Genomic DNA, 22,415 nt, shown 5'->3' on the forward strand with positions numbered 1-22,415 from the left:
CACAGTATCTGTGATATTTACATAACATTAGTCACCTGGGACTCCATGAACATCTGGGTTTTGAAATAAGAAAAAAGTCTTAGGGTTTTTTTATTCTATTTTTTAAAACCATGTGTTAATCAACTGTGGTAAAACAACAGGGTAGGCAGGGCAGTTGTAGTTCTCATATGTGTTAATGGGTCAAGGTAAAAATCGAGTAATGTGGTGAAATCACATTTTTTCCCTAGTGTGGACATACCCCAGGAGGGAAAAGCTTTTCCACAATGCCTCATCAATGTATCTCAAGCCAAACCCTGAGGGGCAAAAGAGTAGTTCAGGCTCCATGGTCCATTCAGTCTAACATTCCAATAAGAGTGCCAAACAATGTCAATTACAGTGGTGGGCTTTGATACACTGCTCAGTGTTCTGGGCTATGATGTCATCTAGGGACATAGCCATCCAGCCCCTTGGAAAATTCCTCTTTTGCAGAACCTATGAATCCCAGGGAAAACTGGATGAGTCATTCACTGCTTCCCACCCTCCAAGACCTAAATATATATCAAAGAGCCAATATGAAACAGAAAACAATTAAGGAGGACATTAAAGTTGATGCCAAGTTAATTTCTTTAGCAAGCAGCACAGCTAAGTTTCAACGATTTGCATTTCCAGTGCACATGATTAACAGAAACATAACCTCTATCCCATATAAATACAGTGTTAAGTATGTCTCAAATGAGAGATGTACCATATCTAAGGTGCAACTGAAAGTGACAATAAAAATTTGAAAAACATATTGCCTTGAGTCCAATAGCTGAAAGTTTGCTTAATAAATTATGAAAGTATTTGAACAGTCCAGGCATTGATGTCAACAGCATATTTTGGTGAATGGGAGGGTTATTATGCCAGTTATGGATTAAGATGTCAAGTATATGATATATAGGAAACTCTCTTAGTAACAATGGTCAAAAAAGGTTGTTTTTTTTTAAATGAGTACTTAGATTCTACAGGAAAAAAACTGTACAGAACCCATCAAAACTCTTTTCTTGTAACCACAATTTTCTAGTAACTCTCATAATCATTAGTAGTCCTGTCCATACTGGTATTCAGAACTTAACGAGAGAAAAAGGGTACGAAAGTTCTCTTCTCATGAGAGAGAAAGGAAAATTCAAAACTATTTGATCAATCACCAATGGAGAAAAGGCACCATGTATTAAACACATGCTACAGGAAAATGCAGCACTGCCTACCAATACTGAGTTCTTTTGCAAACCAAGGATGCCTACAGTGTATATAGAAGACAAACTGTAGACCATTGTATCTGTGACAGATGGGCAATTTCCTGCAATAACCTTGAAAGACCTTACTGTATTAAGTTTATGTATCATTGTGACCCAGGATTGTAAGCAGCCTTTCTAGGGTTGAGATATGACTTATACAAGACCTGGGAGCTCAAAAGACTGTACTGAAAATGTGCCAAACAATTATGGAGTTTTAGGACAAAAAGTGGTAAGTGGATTTCTTGGAGAATCCCTAGGGAGAAGTTAATGCAAACTCCCCACCTCCAGTTATGCAAAATCCCAGCCTTTTGAAGCTATGCCCTGAGAACAGGGTCTTTGTCTGCAGATTTCTATGTTTCTATGACTACTCGTTACAGAAGGACAACATCAAAGGCCAAGGCAATATAAAGAAAAGGCTAATCTGCCCCACCTTCATTCTGGTTTGGGACTTAACATGAATGAACTTGTAACCATGATGAAGACCCAGCTGTGGGTTTTGAAGAACTAAAACCTACCAGAGCCATAGGCTGGAGTTGGGGGTTACCTCCGATAACTTTTTTAGCATGTGTGTATGTTTTTATTGTTTTAAGTTAAAGCATTACAGAGAAAACATATTAAGAATAAATGTGCTTGCTTAGAAGCCGCTATATGGTTATTATAACTTGGGGCAATACACTGGTCATAACCCTTGGAGAGAAGGCACAACACAAGCACTGGCCTTTTAGGAAGTCTCGCTGGCTGGGAGATCAGTGTAAATCAGGAAGCTGTAGAACCTTAAAAACCCCCAGTCAGAAGGAAGTTAGATGTGGGTCTCTGGCCAGGAGAAGTGATATCTGGGAGCCACAAGCCCAAAGTGGTTGCTGTTTGTGGACCATGGAACGGGAATACGGGTATTGTTGCCCTGAAATTGTGACAGTATCCTAAAATGCGTTGAGAACAACACTGATTAACTGCAAACATTTATCACCGGGGACCTCAGATAAAAAGCTGTTATTAGTCCTTTAGCATGAAATATACAAACATAACAAGTATGAGGTTTGTATGAGTTTCTTTTAAAAATATATATATATATATACTAACTAGATGCAGCCTTCAAGATTCCTGGTAAGTTGTTTATGAGGCGCTCTGGGCCACAAGCTTTGAGACCCTTCTGTAAGGGGCTGGACAATCAGTTCCTAGTTTTCTCTCAGAAAATACTGATGCCAAATAATAGAAAAGGAAAGAATTCTACTAACCTATGTCCTGGTCCTCCTCGATACCTTGCACCAGGTATCAGGACAGGATCATCATCACTATCATCAGTTTCTTGGAAAGCAGTACTTCTGGTGGATGATTCTTCATGACTTGCAAGCCCTGAAGAGTCTGGCTGCGGTTGAAGTTCATGGTTTGTATTAACTGGGTTGGCAGTAGACTCTGTACTTTGACTTGAACTCTCTTGTTCTTTGCTTTTTTCACTTGAAGGTCCTTCCTTTGGGTTCCTACAGACGCTGTCAAGATTGGGATCACTTTCTCCTTCTGTGCTGGTTCCAGGATGCTCAGAAACATTCGCTAAAAGAAAATAGCAGTCAAAATTAGCCACTGATAGATAGAGTCTACTCAGGAAGACGTTGTTATAAATGTTATAAATAAATTTTGTATTTGGCTTGGCTTTACCCTTTTTCAGCCAGACAATCATATGAAGACACAGCAGACAAACCTGTTTCTGTTCTCTCTACAGCTTCATCTATAGTTTTCAACTCTTCAGCACTTGTAACTTCCTCGGGCAAATCTTTACGGACTCCTGGAATTAAACACCAGATCATATAATCATTTCAGTAACATGAGTATACACCATAAGTCCTGAAGAACATTGAAACTGCTTCACTGTATCAAGCCATTGGTTCATGTAGTCTGGTATGCTACTTCAGGTGCCTGTTTCTAATGCTTCAGAGGAAGACAAAAACCCCATAAATCCACTTACCAATTGTTCAGTTTGGTATATCAGAGAATAAAAGTGAGGTGGGAGATTCTTTCTTGGTCCATGCTACAATTCAATACTTGATCATATAAGTATTTTAGTAGCTAATTTACTTTTAATGTTGTGAAACAGAAGATGTGATAACTCAGTTGTGATTACCTAGAGTTACAAATGTTAATTAACTTATTAAAAGGTAATCTTCATATCTCTAGGCATTTCTTTGGAAATCCTCACTATATATTCACTGATACAGACATTTACTCCAACTATCTCCTGCAGCAATGAACAGGTTGACTGAATTCAGCACAATACATTTTTCTCCAATTTGCACCTTAACATTGTATGCCCCCTTTATAAGCTGCCAACTTCAACTGTCCAGTTACTAAATGGATTAACATCAGTGAAAATGTGTTTTTTGTTATAAATGTAAATTTTAATGTTGTTTAAAAGGTAACAGCCCTGAATACCAAAGTCCCCTAATTATCTAGAGTACAAATACAGAATAGACACGGTGGTACAAGCCTTCTCTACCCCACCAATGTTCTTTAATTCTGGCCTGCAAGAAACTCCTCCTCAAGGTGACAGTAGAAACTATTCACTGTTCTCCCATAACACAAAGAAATAAAGGACCAGAAGTTCAGAATTAAGGAATATACATAGCTACATGCCTCTTCAGTTCACAACTGGAATTAGTTTTGTAAAATAATTTGTTGCCTTCCTGAGCTGTTATCCATTTTGACTTCTTGGCAATAAATGACAAAAATAACGTTCTATTAAGGTTACATTCTGCCGTCATTTCTGTATGTGTGCGACTCCCACTGAGTTCAGTCGTAGCCATGAGTAGAACTGGGATCTTACCATTACAGGAATAACTACGTATCTTACTTGTTTCTTCATTTTCTGCTATTGTCTGTTCTGAGCTGTGTGTTCTTAGAGCTTCTTCCTGGCCTTCAGGTTTACAGTGACTTCCACTCCCTCTAGAACTTGAAGTTGTGCTGCTCCTAACAACAAAGCCCATGTAAAATGGTTCAGTAATAAGGCAAAGACACAAGAAGGTTCCATTTTAAATCAAAGGGACAACCATAAAGTACAACATCCCTACAACGTATTACTGTAAGTAATTACAAAACAAATAATACAGGTAAAGTCAGATGTTTGGAGCCAAACTTTCAGAAGTAGCTTCTAAAGTGTGGCCCTCATTTTATGAAGGTGGAATTCTTAAAGGCTTGATTAAGCAAAATATATGACTACATCTAATCTTACTTTTTGGTTGTTGTGTCCATTGCCTTGAATTACCTTTAACAAATCTTTTTCATCACTAGAACATCATGTAATAACTATAACAAAGTTATTAAAGTAGTAAAACACCAAATCTGTACTAAATGAGATTTTGAGAAATTCCATGCAGATGTGTGTCATAACTTCACAAGAATTTATTTGGTCTATGGATTTGCACCATGGATTTGATGAATTAAGCATATAGCATATCAAGACAGGAACTGAAGCCCTGACATGCAGCTGCAATAAGAAAAGGAAGAGACATGAACTAAGGTGTGTACATGAATAATTATCACATACTGTCTGTGTTACCTTAAACCTCTCTTTTTATGTTGTAATAACCCCTACATGTTTTAACCTAGATAGTAAACTTTCCAGAGCAAGGACCAGGCTTCTGCTGTGTTCTGTAAAATGCATATATAACTTCTGGTCATGACACAAATAATAAACTATTACAGGGACTAAAGTGGTCACCTTTAAAATATCAGAATTTGACGTAAGTTACTATTAAGTGGTATTTGAGGTCTGTTGGCAAACATTTTTTCTTTTTAAATGGGGAAAATGGCTCCTTCTCAATTAACATACAGAACTTCCTCCATGTCCTGAAACACCTTTAGAATCGTTTTACAGACGAGCCCTGACTTACGCAATTGTTCCGTTCCGGAAAGCTGTGCGTAACTTGAATTTTGTGTAAGTCAGAAACATATACCCATATGTTACGCAAAAATTTTCACAACTCAAAAATCCTATTTCTGGCTTATGGAACTTTTTCCGTTAAGTGTGAATTTGTGTAAGTCGGGTCTTGGGTAACCCAGGCAATGTCTGTACCCTTATGAAACAAAGTTCTTTTCCTGCTGGGGTCTCATGTTTTAACTCACTCTGCTCCTCTTCTTGCTCTCAACTTACAACAACCACAACCATAAAGCAATGAAAAACTTTCTGAGCACCATCTCTATGAAAGTGGAGGAGAATATTCAGTCTTGCACCTTTTCTTTGTTTGTTGCTGGATTGAGAAAACTCACTCTTGTGAATAAGGAAGGAAACGGACATGGGCAGAATGATTATAAGCGGGGCTTTCAGGTCTATGAGGTGAGGTAGCTAGTGTCTTACACCATTTGTTGTGTTTTCAACCATTTCTGGGCACATGCAAATCCTTGCTAGCCCTGAGAACATTCTCCTGCCTTAGGAATTTTGGGGATTAGTTCAAATTGCATTAGGAATGAGCCATAGCTACCATGGAGGTGCTTGAATTCTGCTCGTCTTATCTGGATGGTAATTGTGGAACTTCTGTTGCTTTGCCCATTGCCTTAAGATCCTAATATACAACCTATGGAACATGAATTACTTGTCCCAAGAAAGGACTAGAGATGCAAGGACTTTTAACACTTACCATCCTGGACAATTTACACATGGTTGAGTGAGTTCGAGGTAAAGACTAGCTTTAGCTAACACCCTTGAACTACTGCAGCTTCTTTTCTGCTGGTCTCCTGTTGAGTTGATCTGAGGTGACTGGGAAATAATGTGGAGTCGCAAATAATCCTGGTTTTCTTGGTACCTCCATTTTCTGTTCTTTGTTGTCCTCCATAGTATGTACTGGCAGAGTAAGGCACAACTATGCAGTAAATTAGATTGTGGAGAGACCTCACACACTGAAAGCAGCGTCTAGCACACAACCATGGCTAAGCTAAAGAGCCACTTATATAACCTGGTGGTGGGAATGGCAGCCAGCCAATAAAGGACGCAAGACCAAACAGGTGAATTTCTAAGAAACTGGTCAGAAACAGGATAAAGTTCAGGCTCATCGCTAGAAAAGAGTTAAGACAACAAATAAGAAATGAGGATAGAAAATAAGGAAAAATGTTCCATTGGAGACCAGGAGATTTCTGCTACTTCTTCCAACAACCTCTCAGAGATATAAGCTTTCTCTGAACTTCTCCCTATTGGCATGTCTCAGACAGACATTCCCTGACTGGCAGCTCTAATTCTGGGGCCACATGTGGTAGGAAAACTCTAGTAAAGGAGGGGTGAGTAGGCTTTTTCCCTGACAAACCAAGAGTTTTACTCCTGTACAACCAAAACAGCTACATGAACGCAAGATTGAGTCCACTCTGCCTCACCCATCAACAAGTGTCAGCTAAATCAAACCACTACAGGTGATTATGTAAGAGAAAAAAAGATTTGCAGATGTCAAATGGAGTTTGTGGTGATGATTGCAAAAAAAAAGAATTTAACCTGTAAACTGAGCGAAACTGATATGAAACCACTCAGGAAAAAACAAATACAAATTCTTTTATGTAATTTTCAGAATCACTTTTCTGCCTACATGAAGTTTGAAGCTGATTTTTGTGCTTTTGCCAGTTTAAAATCAGACTTTTAATGTTATTGACTGGTATAGCATCCAAAACTGTGGGTAAATTAGTAACGTAATTTTAGCACATTCAATACTACCAGTCAATAAAAGTAACAAAAAAATTGTTAAGAAAACCCCCATAACAATGAGGAGTCCGGTGGCACCTTAAAGACTAACAGATTTATTTGGCATTTGTCTTTAAGGTGCCACTGGGCTCCTTGTTGTTTTTTCTGTGGATACAGACTAACATGGCTACCCCTCTGATACATTAAAAATGTATTAATGTTCTGCACCTCTCACCGAACATGCCTGTCCTAAAACATTCAACAATAACCACTGCAAAAACTGTATCTGGTTAGTTAAAGCCACCAGAAGATAGTCAGTCTTGCAACAATCTGAAATGTGTGAGATTTGGATTCTGACAGTCTATTTACGATCTTCTATCATACCCATCCTAAGAGTGTCTAAGGCCCAGATCTATGTGGATAGATTCTGAGAAGTCAATGGGACTCCATGCAGATATAAGGATCAGGGCTTAAGGCCTGGATTTTTAAAGGTTATTTAGGCATTGCTGCACTTAGTACTGTAACACCTGACTAATTTAGCAGCCTAAATCTCATTTTCAAATGGGATTTAGGCACTTAGGAGTCAAAATCCCATTGAAAGTGCTTAAGGAAACAAGTTTCGAACTGTCACAGGGTACAATGTGTTTTATTTTTAGAACTGTAGTGTTTATTAAAAGTTAAAAATATTTTTCTCATTTTAAGTGTATGAGAGCAGAGAGCCATTGTTTTTGGTCTTACTACTCTACATATTAAATAATTTTAGAAAATTAAACCTGCCTCTTGGTAGCAGGGACAGAAGAGAATGAGCTATCACTGTTGTTCTTACTCTTGGGAGACATTCAGCTACTACAGTGATGGATATCAGTATAAAACAGGGCAGATCCAGGCTATTTAGATAGATTATCTGGTAGGATCAGTTTTCATTTTAAATGAATACACAAAAAAATTACATTAGTTTTCAAACATTAGCATCTTAACTATTTCAAAAAGCATTAAGAACTAATACACGTAGGACATACAATAGAATAATTGCCTTATACATTTCACCTAAAAATATGAAGCCTTTTTTAAGTTTTAGGAGTACAGAATCCAGTCATTTAATATTACATATGTTTAGTAGATTAAAAAAAATATAGTGGAAGAGTATCAGAGGGGTAGCCTTGTTAGTCTGGATCTGTAAAAGCAGGAAAGAGTCCTGTGGCACCTCATAGACTAACAGACGTATTGGAGCATGAGCTTTTGTGGGTGAATACCCACTTCGTCGGATGCATTTGACATAGTGGAAGAGAATTTGTCTGCATCCAGAATTAATTCTGGATTGCAACATGGCCATCTACATAGTAGTGAAATATAGTATTCAGTTTGTGAAACCATTCATGCGGTTTCATCTCCGAAAAAGGAGAGTTTTATGACACATTTCAACCAAGAAACAAGAGACATACTAGCTGTGGGTTTGTTTATTTGTTCTGGTGGGAAGGGGTGGCTAATGTGGGGTTTTCGGTTTAAGGAAACTTCCATCAAGATACTTTATGTTGCAGATTTAAAAAAAAGAAGACAAAACAAAAACTACTCCTGGGTTACATACCAGTAACCAGAAGTCTCCTATTGTGTAATCTCCTCCATTATTATAATTTGTATTGTGGAGGCCCCTACCTATGGTCCCCTCTCATAGACCAGGGCCCTCCTGTGGCAGTCACGGTATAAACACAGAGCCCCTGTCCAAAAGAGTTTACTACCATAAGTGTAATTTTAAAGAGCTAAACTCTACAAATTTTCCATAAGAACCGCCTTGCTAGACTTCAGCACTGTAAGGGTATGTCTACACTACGAAATTAGGTCGATCTTATAGAAGTCAATTTTTAGAAATCGCTTTTATACTGTCAAGAGCGTACGTCCACACTCAATGCATTAAGTCGGAGTGCGTCCTCACTACCGTGGCTAGCATTGACTTACGGAGCAGTGCACTGTGGGTAGCTATCCCACAGTTCCCGTAGTCTCCACTGTCCAAATAGGAAATGAAATTCAAAAGTTCCTGGGGCTTTTCCTGTGTAACTGGCTAGTGCATCAGAGTACAAAGTGCTGTCCAGATCGGTCACAATAGAGCACTCTGGGATAGCTCCTAGAGACCAATACGATCGATTTGCGTCCGCACTACCCCAAATTCAACCCAGCAAGGTCGATTTTAGCACTACTCCCCTAGTCGGGGAGGAGTATAGAGGTTGATTTTAAGAGTCCTTTACATCAACAGAACGGAGTTGGTTGTGTGGACACAGTCATTTTTAAATCGACCTAATGCAGCTAAATTTGACCTAACCCCGTAGTGTAGACCAGGCCTTAGTTTCCCATTTACTTTGACTCTGAACATGCACCATCAAATTGCCAGTCATCAACTAGCACTGCACCTCACCATATAAGCCCTCTGTCCTTCCTGTACAATATAATACGTAAGTGGAAGTGAATCCATGGAAAATAGTGATTGAAACTGTGTGGTACCTAATCAAGTTTTCTTCAACTTATCACAGTCTCCCACTCTTACCAGACTGGCCACGTCTACACTACAAACTTTGGTCAATACAAATTACATCGACATAAAGCTGTCACAGTTATGATGTCGCCTGTGTGCATGTATACTTGGCTCCTTGTGTTGGTGCTATACATGCTCACCAGGAGTGCTTGTGTCGGTGCACAGTGTAGTGCACCATAGGTAGGTATCCCAGTGCACAACCTGCCATTGTCCACCACTTTGTTTTTTGGGAAGTTTTCACAATGCACGGTGGGGCAGAACTGAGTCACACAGGGGTACCTGTGAACAAGGGGTCAATTTCCCACCGTGCATCTGCCTTCATCCCATAATGTCATCTATATCACATAATTTTCATGCCTTTTTAAGAATCCCATGAACTTGCATGACCCTCCTCGCTGTCTGCCATCTCTGACAGAAGCGTGGAGCCGTCACAGCTCTGCACCACCGTCATAAGCACTGCAAGCATAGGAAGCACTATCCTCTCTTATTTGCAGAGCCATAAGAAAAACTGAATTAGCAGGGAACATGACTATTTCTTGGAGGACAGATTTTGAGAGACATAGTGAGAACCAATTCCAGGCTGTTGATGGCATTCATGGAGGTGGAATGCGGCTCCTGGGCCCAAGAAACAAGCACTGACTGGTGGGATCACATCGTAAAGCAGGCTTAGGATGATGAACAGCGGCTGCAGAACTTTCCAATGCACAAGTCTACATTCCTGGATCTCTGTGCCAAGCTTGCCCCAGCCTTCCAGCACAGCAACATCAAAATGAGAGCTGCACTGACCATGGAGAGGCAAGTGGCAATAGCACTGTGGAAGCTTGCAGTGCCAAATTGCTACCAGTCAGTGGGAAATAATTTTGGAGTTGGAAAATCCATTCTGAGGGCCATTGTCATGCAAGTGTGCAGGGCTATTAATCATCTCCTGCTACACAGTACTATGATTCTCAGCGATATGCAGGACACAGTGTATGTATTTTCAGCAAAAGGGTTTCCAAACTGCAGTGGAGCAACAGACAGCATAAATATTCCTATTTTGGCACCAGACCACATAGCCACAGAGTACATCAACAGAAATGGCTACTTTTCTATGGTGATGCAAGTATTGGTGGATCAATAGAGACACTTCACTGACATAAATGGTAGCTAGTCAGGGATGGTGTGGGGTGCTCACATCTTTAAGAACACAGCACTGTTCAGAAAGCTAAAAGTAGGGACAGTTAATCTTTCCTGACTAACGGATTACTACTGATGATGTTGAAATGCCAATAGTGATCCTGGGGGACCCAGCCTACCCCTTGCTCTCCTGGCACATTAACCGATACCCCAGCCACCTCAACAGCACCAAGACCAAGATTCAACTACTGGTTCAGCAGATACAGAATGATAGTTAAATGAGCTTTTGGTAGGGACATTGGCGTTGTTTACTCACAAGACTGGATCAGAGTGAAAAAAGAACCCCAATGATTATATCTGCCTCGTGTATCCTGCATAGTATCTGTGAAGCAAAGGTGGAAAAGTTGCCACGGGACTAGAAACGGAGGTGGAGAGGTCGTCTGCTGAGTTTGAACCACCAGACACAAAAAAGCTCAACATGTAGCTATATGGCTCAGGCAGGCTTTGAAAGAGCACTTTAACAGTAAGGCCTTGTAATGTCTTGTGACATACCATACTCTACCTGTCTATGCTGAATTGGGGCTTGTTAGGAATTGTGTGTTGCTTGATGTATGTCTATGAATATAGCTCCTTCAATGCAACTATTAAATTTTGCAGTGCTTGCTGCACATCTATGATTATTACACCATGTTTGTCACTGATCCTATGAGTTGTGTCACACTGTACAGTGGCTAGTAGGTGGGTGCTTTCAGAACTACTAGGCACTCTGCAACAATGTTGTGAACGAGTAAACAGGAATGATTTTCCAAATAATACAATTTTATTCAGTACCAAAATCAGTGAGGGGGGGAAGGAGTCTGCAATTTAAAAGCAAATATACAAAATACTTAATATATTAATGAAACAGAACTTAACAAGGGGAAAAAACATTCATGTCTATTTTGCCTACACATACATCAACAGTGGCTTTCACAAGTCAGCATATGTGAAGCTTGCTGTGTTCTTAATGTCACCTAGTATGAAGTGGTAGGGGTAGAAATGCAGGTCCTGATGCCATGTGGCAGAAAGTGTAAGAAGCTGCTGAAATGGAGTTTTCCATGGACTGCAAAGGGAGGCGAACCCGTGATTGTTGAATGTGCAGACTGTGGTGTTGGGACAATTTTTATAGTGAGGGTGCTGAAAGCCATTGGAAACCACTTCAAGTCAGGGGGTGCTGCTGCACCCTCAGCACCACTAGTTCCAGCACCCCTCCCTGCAGGTCCACAAGAGTCTGCAGCATCTGTGTTTGTCAACGGAGAAGCCTCATTATGTCTCAATGGGTCTCCCTCTCTTTTTTTCCTGCTGGGATTCTCGCTTCTCGGCTCTTCCCTTCTCCAAGCTGCCAGCTGTATTCACCTTCAAGGTCCTTTGCTCATGGTCTGATCAGCACTGGTTACAGGATCTCATTGAACATGGAATTCCAAGTTCTCTTCTTTCACCTTATCTGGCTCAGGCATTCCACGGATCTGCAGAGGGAACCCCTATTTGCCGCAACAGCTGTAGCTGCAGATAAAACACACAGTGGTACCATTATCAATACAATCACAAGAGAAAGCGAAAAATAAGATTCAAAATGCCCTTCTCTTGCTCTTCTAAAGTTTTACACAAGACGTGCTTATTGACACTTCAATAAGGGGTGGTTATTTTATCAGAGATCTTATTTCTGAAGGTAACAAAGGCAGAGAAAGCACAGCTGCTGCTGGGGGCCCATATATTGTTAGCCTATGTACTGCAGTGGTGCCTGTCAAAGGTATTGCTGACTGGTGAGGGGGAAAGCAGGGCCGCCTTTAACAAATGCAGGGCCCAATTCGTACTCACCCGGCGGCACTCCGGGTCTTCGGTGGCACTTCGGCAGCAGGTCCTTCACTCGCTCCGGGTCTTCCGGGGCACTCAAGGACCCGCTGCCAAAATGCCGCCGAAGACCCGCAGCAAGTGAAGGACCCACTGCCGAAGACCCCTGGAGCACTGCTGGGTGAGTAAAAATTAAAAAGGTGCTGGCATGGGGCCCTCTTAGGCATGGGGCTTGATTCGGGAGAATCGGATGAATCAGCCTGAAGTCGGCCCTGTGGGAAAGCATCCTACCATCAAAGAAGAAATAAGTCAGCCATCCCTAGAAACCTTCAGGAGAGATTGCAGAGTACCCCCATGGAAGTCTCATCGAGCTCTCTCAGGATTAAAGGGACATTCCTATGTACATAAATAAACTGCTCCGCATGGGCCCCCTTGCCTAACTCTATAGGGGAATTAAAAGCAGATAACAACACTACCTATCTTCGTAGTACCACTACCTATTCTAGTACTAGTAAATTAATGAAAAGTTGATAGCTGTGTCCTGTTAAGTTGGGGGCGCCATCACTGTAATGGGAAATAAATTTACACGCTTACCCAAAGGTCCTTTCCCTGCATCAGGCTCTCCAATGCTTGACTGCCGGGACTGACTGGATTGCAGTAGAGTATCAAACAGGTACTGGCTCACGGCATAGCTAGACCTACCAGTCACGCATTCCCCATCCTCCTCTTCCTTCTTCTCCTCCTTGCTGGTCACACTAGGGGCCTGTGACTTGGCTCCTCAGAGGTATTCACACTGGTATGCAGGGTGGATAAGGGGGTCTCCACCAAGTATGACATGCAGTTCTTTGTGAAAGCGGTAGATTTGCGGCTCAGCATCAGATTGTCTGTTGGCCTCTCTGGCTTTCTGATATGCCATCTGCAGTTCCTTTGCTTTCGCGCAACACTGCTGTTGATCCCTTTCATACCCATTCTCCTGCATCCTCCATGCAATCTACTCAAATGTCAACATTTCTACAGCTGGTCTGTAGCGGTGCTTGTGCAACCTCTTCTCCCCACAGGCCAATGAGATTCAATATTTCCTGCCTACTCCAGGCAAGAGCACTTCTGGACTGCATAGCCAACATGCCCAATGGCACACAACAACAGAGAGCTGGGAAAGGCATTTCAAAAATATGCAGGGTTTTAAAGGAGCGTGGGGCCTTCCAGTCTTCTGTAACCCTGAGCAGTGGAGTTCACAATTGTAACCAAAACACTCAGTGCTGGGCATTGTGGGACAGCTGCTGGAGGACTATTAGGGTCGACATAAGTAACAAAGTGTCTACACCTGCGTTGCATTGACCTCAGTACATCAAACATGGCTCAACACCACTCAAGGAGGTGGTGATACTGTGCCGCTGTAATGGGGCACATCCATCAGTGGCAGACAAATTTAAGCACAGACATGCATCACTAGGTCAATGCAAGATGGCTTACAACGACCTAACTTTGTAGTGTAGACTGGGCCTGAGAAGCAGTGTCCCCTTCAAGGACAGGACGTAAGGAATAAATATCTAAAAAGTATCAACATAAAGAAAACATCTGAACAATTATTGCTTGCTCAAACTGCATGTCCAGACAAACATGCACCTTATAGATGTCTGAGAACTTCAAATTGTAGTTAAGATTTCAAGACTGTAGCTCTGAGCATGATATTTAGATTAAAAGAAAAGTAAACAAAAAAAGTTTTAAAGACTGTTAAAGAGAAGAGGTATTTCCTTTTATACCATTTTGCAGACCCATGTACAATGGAGATACTTCTTTCTGGGTCCATGGGGCCTAAGAAGTGATCACATGGAGCCTCTCTCCCACGGTTTCATACTACCCTTCAATTTCCTTCAATTGCCCTTCAATTTAGTTGAGGTTCCAACATTTTCAAGCTATGTTTGGATTTCTCTGTGCCAACAAGGGAACACAGAACCTGGTGCAGTTCTCGCTCCACAAATTTGAAATAGCTCTTTCAAAATCCATGTAGACTCAACGGATGTGTATTTCAAGAGTACTTGGTACAATATTTTTTTCTGAATTATTTTAAGATTTGGGTCAAAATTACAGAAGATGATCTATACAGTGAACTATAACTACTTTTCTTTTTTTTTTTTAATTAAAAAATTCACAACACATTTCTGTAATTGTGCCTGCTCTGAAACCTCCTTTAGCTAGAAGAATTAAAATCCATAGCATTCTAACATGGATGTACTGTTACAAAGTGAAGTTTGCCGAGCTGTATTTATAAAAAGAATTCTCAACAACTTAAAAAGTTAATGACGAAAGCCACTTTTTCCTATTCTTTACATACTCTTTGCTATATATTTAAAGATTGAGGTCAGAAAGATGAATTTTGCCCACTTTTAAAATAATTTTGCCTGTGATGACTGAATGCAGATAGAACACAGAAAATAGTTTATTCTTAGTCAGATGGTCACTAGCTCTGTAAAATACTATTACAAAACTATGAAACAGCAGGAAACAATACCTATTAAGTGGTATATATAATTGAAAGAATAAAATCATTTTAGGTAAACAAATGCTAATACAATGGAAAATTGTGCTTATTAACAGCTAAAAAAAAGAACTTCTTACCACTCATCCGTGAAGTCCAATTTTATTGTGCTTGTAGTAGTTCCTTCTGTACTGTAGTGCAAACTTAAAACTGGTTCACCTGTTCCTGCTCGTGGACTCTGCTTTTCACTGTCTGTAAACAAGGGTTGATAATATTTGAAGGTGTGTCAGTAATTTATGTAAAACTGTTAACTAATGGAAAACCTTCAGAAGTGAATTAAGATAACCAAAAAATTCTCTCTAATACAATCTGTTTTAAAGCCAGACACAGACCAAACTAAAAGTTAAATGCTTTAGTGTGATCACACTGAATTTATACTTTGCAAAGCTTAGGGACTAGCCTAAAGATATAACAATTTGTATTTACAACAATGAAGAGGGCATATGTGGTCCTTAGATTTAGCTGTAAGATTCCTTCTCATTTACATGGGAGCCATACACAGAATCATAGAAATATAGGGCTGGACACCGAGATATCATCAAGTCCAGCCCCCTGTGCTGAGACAGGACACCAAATAAACCTAGACTATCCCTAACAGATGTTTGTCCAACCTGTTCCTGAAAGCTTCCAGTGATGGAGATTCCACAACCTCCCTTGGAGGCCTAATTCAGAGTTCAACTACCTTTATGGTTAGAAAGTTTTCCCTAATATTTAACCTACACCACTCTTGCTGCAAATTAAGCCCATTACTTCTTGTCCTTACCTCAGAGTACATGGAGACCACTTGATCGGCATCTTCGTTATAAAAGCCCTTTAACATACTTAAAGACCTATCAGGTACCCTCAGTTTTCTTTTCTCAAGACTAAACATGCTCAGTTTTTTCCCTCCACAAACCTAGGTCAGGTTTTCTAAAGATTTTATAATTTTTGTTGCTCTCCTCAGCTCTCTCAGTTTGTCCATGTCTTTCCTAAAGTGTGACACTCAGAACTGGACACAGTACTTCAGCTGAGGCATCACCAGTACTGAGCAGAGTGGTAAAATTAGCACCCATGTCTTACATATGACACTTCTGTTAATATACCCAGAATGATATCAGCCTTTTTAGCAACTGCATCATATTGTTGACTCAGGGTATGGCTACACTGGCACTTTACAGCACTGCAACTTTTACGCTCAGGAGTGTGAAAAAACACCCTCCTGAGCGCTGCAAGATACAGTGCTGTAAAGCCTCAGTGTAATCAGTGCCGCAGCGCTGGGAGCACAGCTCCCAGCACTGCAAGCTACATCCGTAGAGGATATGGTTTACGTGCAGCGCTGGGAGAGCTCTTTCCCAGCGCTGGGGCTCCGACCACACTCACACTTCAAAGCGCTGCCACAGCAGCGCTTTGAAATTTCAAGTGTAGCCATACCCTCACTCAATCCGTGATCCATTATGACCACCCAGGTCCTTTTCAGCAGTACTACCACCTACCCAGTTACTCCCCATTTTCTAGTTTTGCATTTGAGTCTTCCTTCCTAATTGAAGTACTTTGCACTTGGGTTCACTGAATATAATTTTATTGATTTCAGACCAATTCTCCAATCTGCCAAGGTCATTTTGAATTCTAATACTGTTCTCCAAACTGCTTGCATGTGCTCCATTATCCAAATCGTTATTGAAAATATTGAATACTACCAGACCCAGGACTGAACCTCTGGCTCCCAACTAGATATGTCCTCCCAGTTTGAGGGTGAAACACTGATAATTCTGAGTACTGTCTTTCAACCAACTGTGCACCCACTGCATAGAAATTCCATCTAGACCAGTGCTTCTCAAAAGCTGGGCCGCCGCTTGTTCAGGGAAAGCCCCTGGCAGTCTGGGCCGGTTTGTTTACCTGCCATGTCCACAGCCAATGGGGGCTGTGGGAAGCGGCAGGGACCAAGGGATGTGCTGGCTTCTCTTCTCACAGCCCCCATTAGCCTGGAGGGGCAAACCGTGGCCAGTGTGAGCTGCGATTGGCTGAACCTGCGGATGCGGCAGGTAAACAAACTGGCCCAGACTGTCGGGGGACTCAAATGCAAAATGAACAAGCAGTGGACCAGCTTTGAGAAGCATTGAGCTAGACCACATTTCTCTAGTTTGCTCATGAGAATGTCAAGTAGGATTGTGTCAAAAGCCTTATTAAAATAAAAACATTACATTTACTGATTTCCCCCATTCACTAGATCAGTAACCTTGCATGCTTGCTATTCCTTATAAGCCTGTCATCCTCTAGGAGTTTACAAAACAATTTTTCCAATAGCTTTCCAGGTTTTAAAGTTAGGCTGACTGATCAATAATTCCCCAGGTCTTCTTTGTTCCCCTTTTTAAAGATAACTACAAATTTTTGCCCTTCTCCAGTTCTCTGAGACCTCACCCATGTTCATGAGTTTCCAAAGATAACTGCTAACAGATCCAAAATTGCTGCAGCTAGTTCCTTAAACAACCTTGGATGAATTTCATGAGGCTCCGCCGACTTGAACACATCTAACTTATCTAAATATTCTTTAACCTATTCTGTCCCCATTTTGTCTTGCATTCCTTCTTGGGGTTACGGTAGATGGAAAGTTGAACATGAGCCTACAGTGTGCTCTTGTAGCCAAAAAGGCTAATAGCATACTGGGCTGTATTAGTAGGAGTGTTGCCAGCAGATCGAGGGATGTGATTATTCCCCTCTATTCGGCACTGGTGAGGCCGCATCTGGAGTATTGTGTCCAGTTTTGGGTGCCACACTACAAAAAGGACGTGGAACAATTGGAGAGAGTCCAGCGGAGGGCAACAAAAATGATTAGAGGACTGGAGCACATGACTTATGAAGAGAGACTGAAGGAACTGGGCTTATTTAGCCTGCAGAAGAGAAGACTAAGGGGGGATTTGATAGCAACCTTCAACTACTTGAAGGGATGCTCCAAGGAGGAGGGAGCTAGGCTGTTCTCAGTGGTGACGGAGGACAGAACAAGGAGCAATGGTTTGAAGTTGCAGTTGCGGAAGTCGAGGCTGGATATTAGAAAAAACTTTCTGACTAGGAGAGTGGTGAAGTATTGGAATGGGTTACCTAGGGAGGTGGTAGAATCTCCATCTTTAGAGCTATTTAAAGTCCGGCTAGACCGCACCCTGGTTGGGATTATTTAGGGAAAATGGTCCTGCCTTTAGCAGGGGGTTGGACTAGATGACCTCATGAGGTCCCTTCCAACCTTTTGATTCTATGATTCCCCCGTGATTTGGTCCTTTGTGAGCAGGACTTTGGATAGCTACCATCCAACTATTATACTGAGGTTTGGAGTTTGTTGTATGGGAACGTGGACTATCATTTCATTCAGTGCTACATTTTGAAAGTGCTCCTCTTCCCCACCCCTCCTCTTCACCTAAAGTTATCCTAGTGTCAATGTTCTTTATGCTGAAACTCTAAGAACGTGAACTGACAATAACATTTACCTCAGCAGTACTACTGAATACCGGGTGCACAGAGTTAAGAGATCACAGAGATTCTGTGCAATGGGCTCTATGGGAACAGCACTGCTCTATGGGATCCTTCCCTGAAGGAAGGTTCATAGCCAGTAGGCCCATCTACATCATGGACCTCCTGTTTACAAACACCACTTAAGAGGTGTGCAGTAGCCAATTCCTGCTAACAAAGATTATGGGCGGTAACATCAAATATACATTTACTACACAGGTGCTCCTTGTTCTGAACCTAGATTAATGGAAGAATTATTGACTTCCATGCCCCACGTCACCTATGTGAAGCCCACTTACTCTAGCTTCATATGAATTATAAGAATGTCAGTCACCCTTTGCTGTTAATATATTAATTTATTAGTTGTTGAACATTAATGTACAGTCTTCCCTTTGCTGTCATTGGAAGTTCCACCCCCCCAAAAAAAACCCACAAATTTTCCTCACAAACCAGTTTCTTATACTCGATCCTGCTGTGAAGCCATCACCCTACATCTGTAACACCATGATTTTTTTCCACGATGTCAAATAACCAGTAAATTCTGCCCATTGAAGTCATTGACCTTTCTCTACACAACAACAGGGTCAAATTTTACTCATGCTTTGTCACTGCAGGATCAAATAGAACGAAAGTGAGGTTGCTCCCCATGTGCAGTAAGTCTAGTTCTTTGAGCTGAATGTCCTTATGGGTGCTCCACTTCAGGTGGACGTGTTCCCCACACACCTTTGATTGGAGATTTTCATTAGCAGTGGTAGTTCAGCCAATGCATGTGGTTTGCTCACTCTGACTGTCTTTGCTAGACAGTATTGGAACCTTCCCAGAACCATGTTTACTCTGAAAATGGTGGAATTTTCCTGCCTTACTGGTACCAGAGGAGCCTTTTGTGCCTCTATCATACCAAGCCTCAAGGCTACTGACATGGTCAGAGAGCGAGGTCTTTTTGAAGAGGGTACCTTAAGAAGCAAATTAGAGCTCCTCCTCTTAGAATCTTTAGAGGAGGTCTTTGAAGCCTTCCCCTATCTAGAAGGGTGTTGCACTGAGGTCGAATGACCACTAGAGACTGTGGCGACTGATGTATAGTGGGGTTCTCCTGACCTGGCTCTGAAGTGGGGGGAAAGGAGCACTCCTACATTAAGAGTCGCAGCTTGATTTTGCAGTTCTTCTGTGCCCTGATTTGAGAGCTCAACAGAAATTACACTTCTGTGAGACGTGCAATTCACCCAGGCAGTGAACATACATACAGCATCTGTCACTGACCAGGATAGCCTCTCTGCATATGAGCCAAAACTTAAACTCCAGTGACTCAGACATGCCCCTCACAGGGAGGATTTCCCAAGAAGAAATTAAACAATCTTCCAATAACCAGTAATTATCTGCTAATATTGGTAGTCCATCGCTGACTAGGACGATATTGTCACATTTTTCCTCTATGGCTAAGCATTTCACTCTGAAGTTCAAACCCTGATGCACAGTCAACCAAAATAAGGGCATGGGAAGTCCATATCTATGATGTTTGATGATGCAGCTCTGTGATACATTTCACACTCAGCCCGGAAACTATTTTGTCTATCTGCTCAAACCTGTTACATGCTGATCTTGTCAGAGACCCCAAATGAGTCCAGTTCTGAGCCATTTGCTTGAGTTCTTTGACATGGATGCCAGTCTACTGGAGACTGCTCATCAGGTTATCTCTGAAGCACTTATGCGGACAACCCTTCTTTCTTTTGCCCTGCCTCAGCTCCTTATACAAGATCCGTTTTGGGAGACAATGGTCTTCCATTCTGACGACGTATCTAGTCCACCTAAGTTGTGCTCTCAGTAGCATTTCCTCAATGCTGGTTGTGTTTGCTCTCTCAAGGACCTTGATATTGGTCAATCTGTCCTGCCAGCAAATATTCATAATTGAGCAGAGTGAGCACATGTGAAATTGCTCAAGATGTTTCATATGCCATCTATAAAGAGTCCATCTCTCAGATCCATACAAGAGAGATATTAGGACCACTGTATCAACAATGACCTGAAGGTTGCTATGTCTATGGTCCATCAAGGTGCAGTCATCTGCAAAAAATGCCTTGATGAGAAGTCTCTCCAACGTCTTGGTCTTAGCATCAAGTCTTTGAAGATCAAAGAGGGAGCCATCCAGTTAGTAGCAGATATAAATCCCCCAACCCAAGTCCCTCATGGCATGGCTGAGGACACAGGCAAAGAACAAGTTGAACAGCACTGGATAAAGTATGCAGTCTTGCTTCACTCCCTTTGAGATTTTGAATAAGTCAGAAAAGTTACCATTGCAGAGTACTTGCACTGTCATGTGGTCATGGAACAGCCAGATGATTTGTATGAATCCTCTCGGGCAGCCTAGTTTATGTAGAAAAGCCCATAGACCCTCTCTGTTGACATATCAAAGACTTTGGTCAAGTCAGTGAAGACTGCATACTGGTCCATGTTCTACTCTAAACATTTTTCCTGGACCTGCCTTATGACGAAAATCATAGTACTATGAGCTGGCCTGAAATCACACTGCACTGCTGGCGTTCTCTCCTCAGACATGTTTGGAATGAGTCTCTTCAGTAAAATGCAAGCTAGTATTTTCCCTGCTATACATAGTACGGAAATGCCTCTGTACTTTCCACAGTCAGTTTGCTGCCTTTGGCTCTAAACAGTGATACAATAATAGCATCTTTGAAGTCCTGTGGCATTTCTTCTTCCTCCCAAATGCTACTCAAGTTGTTGTGAAGACACCTTGATAGCCTTTGGGCCTGCTGCTTTGTATAGTTCTGATGAAATACCATCCTTTCCAGATGCCTTTCCAGACCAGAGTTCAATTGTTTGATGGCTTTCATGATGTCAACTGATGGAGGGAGGTTGAGATCCTCTTTGATGGGTTTCTTGGTAATTGATCAAAGACACGCCAATTGAGTGTGGATGCTCTACTGAGTAGACTATTGAAGTGTTCAACCCATCTCTGCATGATACTAACAAACTAAATAAACAAAGTAGAATGAACTCAGCAATCAGCCAAGGCATGCACAATGCTGACATGCTAAACTCTGTTTCAGGCCGAGGCAGTTTGCCTATACAGCTTGATTCAGCCTCAGTGTGGGGCACAAGGATATTAGCAGTGCATGCAGAGGTCAAATGGACACTGCTGATTAAAGTCTCCAATCTAAGGTATGTGGGGCACATGAGCACCTGTAGTGGAGCACCATAGGGACAGTACTGAAAGAACAGACATGTCTGTGTGGGAGAAAAAGACTAGTTTTAAATACAAATACCTTTCCGAATAAAAACACCAAGAACAATGACAAACAAATAGAAGGAAAATGGATATAATTAAATATGATATTTTAAAAGCATCCTCCAGGACAAAAGTCCTCTTCTGAGATAAAGAGCCAACTGACAGCTACAGGGTTAACCTTTAACAACAAATGTAATGTTAAAGAATAAGATGCTTGTTTTAATGGACAAACTATCTACATGCACAACTCTCTGATGCATTTTGTTTGATAATAATTGTACACTAGCTTCTTTCATCCGAGGAGCTCAAAGAACTTTGATATACTAACTTTAATTGAGCTTCACAGCACCCTTCAGAGGTAGAAGTCCTAATATCCCTGTTTTATAAGTGGGTATAATGAACAAGGAGTCCCAGTGACTTACTCAAGGTCATACAATGAGTCAGTGACAAAGCTGGAAATAGAACTCATAGGTCCTTACTGCTTGTTAATATCAAATACAATCTAATCTTTTTATTTCACAGCCATCTGGATAGCAGTGTTAGTCAGCTTTTGTTTGGTTTATGGAATATAGGAACTTGATCATGACTACAACAGCATTGCCAGTGACAAAACCTTACATGTGCTGCATGGAAATATATTTAAGCTGTCATTCACAATTTTAAATAAGATGTTAAAGTAGCATATCTCCTATTGCTTTTCCTGTCTAGTTTTCTGTTTCAAAATTTCTAGTTCAAAGCTGCAACGGATAAAATAATAATTTAAGATTAACAGGAAGTATTAAACA

The 22,415-nt window shown here is 41.2% G+C and overlaps 1 protein-coding gene and 1 long non-coding RNA gene across 2 annotated transcripts in view; both read right to left on the reverse strand.

The window, feature by feature from the left end:
• The window catches only part of DCAF6 (DDB1 and CUL4 associated factor 6), a 208,676-nt gene that overhangs the window by 71,526 nt on the left and 114,735 nt on the right, over positions 1–22,415 (reverse strand). The window contains exons 15-18 of the mRNA XM_075063452.1: positions 14,996–15,107; positions 4,072–4,214; positions 2,953–3,036; positions 2,492–2,804 (exon numbers count right to left, since the gene is read on the reverse strand). Of these exons, the coding sequence (XP_074919553.1) occupies positions 2,492–2,804; positions 2,953–3,036; positions 4,072–4,214; positions 14,996–15,107 (652 nt within the window). The remainder of the gene's footprint in view (positions 1–2,491; positions 2,805–2,952; positions 3,037–4,071; positions 4,215–14,995; positions 15,108–22,415) is intronic.
• On the reverse strand, positions 11,348–14,989 carry LOC116823088 (uncharacterized). The gene is made up of 2 exons (XR_004373333.1): positions 12,971–14,989; positions 11,348–12,088 (listed from the first exon to the last, which is right to left on the reverse strand). It is a non-coding gene; the product is annotated as an uncharacterized LOC116823088 (long non-coding RNA).

The sequence above is a fragment of the Chelonoidis abingdonii genome, chromosome 1, assembly GCF_003597395.2.
Source record: "Chelonoidis abingdonii isolate Lonesome George chromosome 1, CheloAbing_2.0, whole genome shotgun sequence".
In the NCBI taxonomy this organism is placed as follows: Eukaryota; Metazoa; Chordata; order Testudines; family Testudinidae; genus Chelonoidis; species Chelonoidis abingdonii.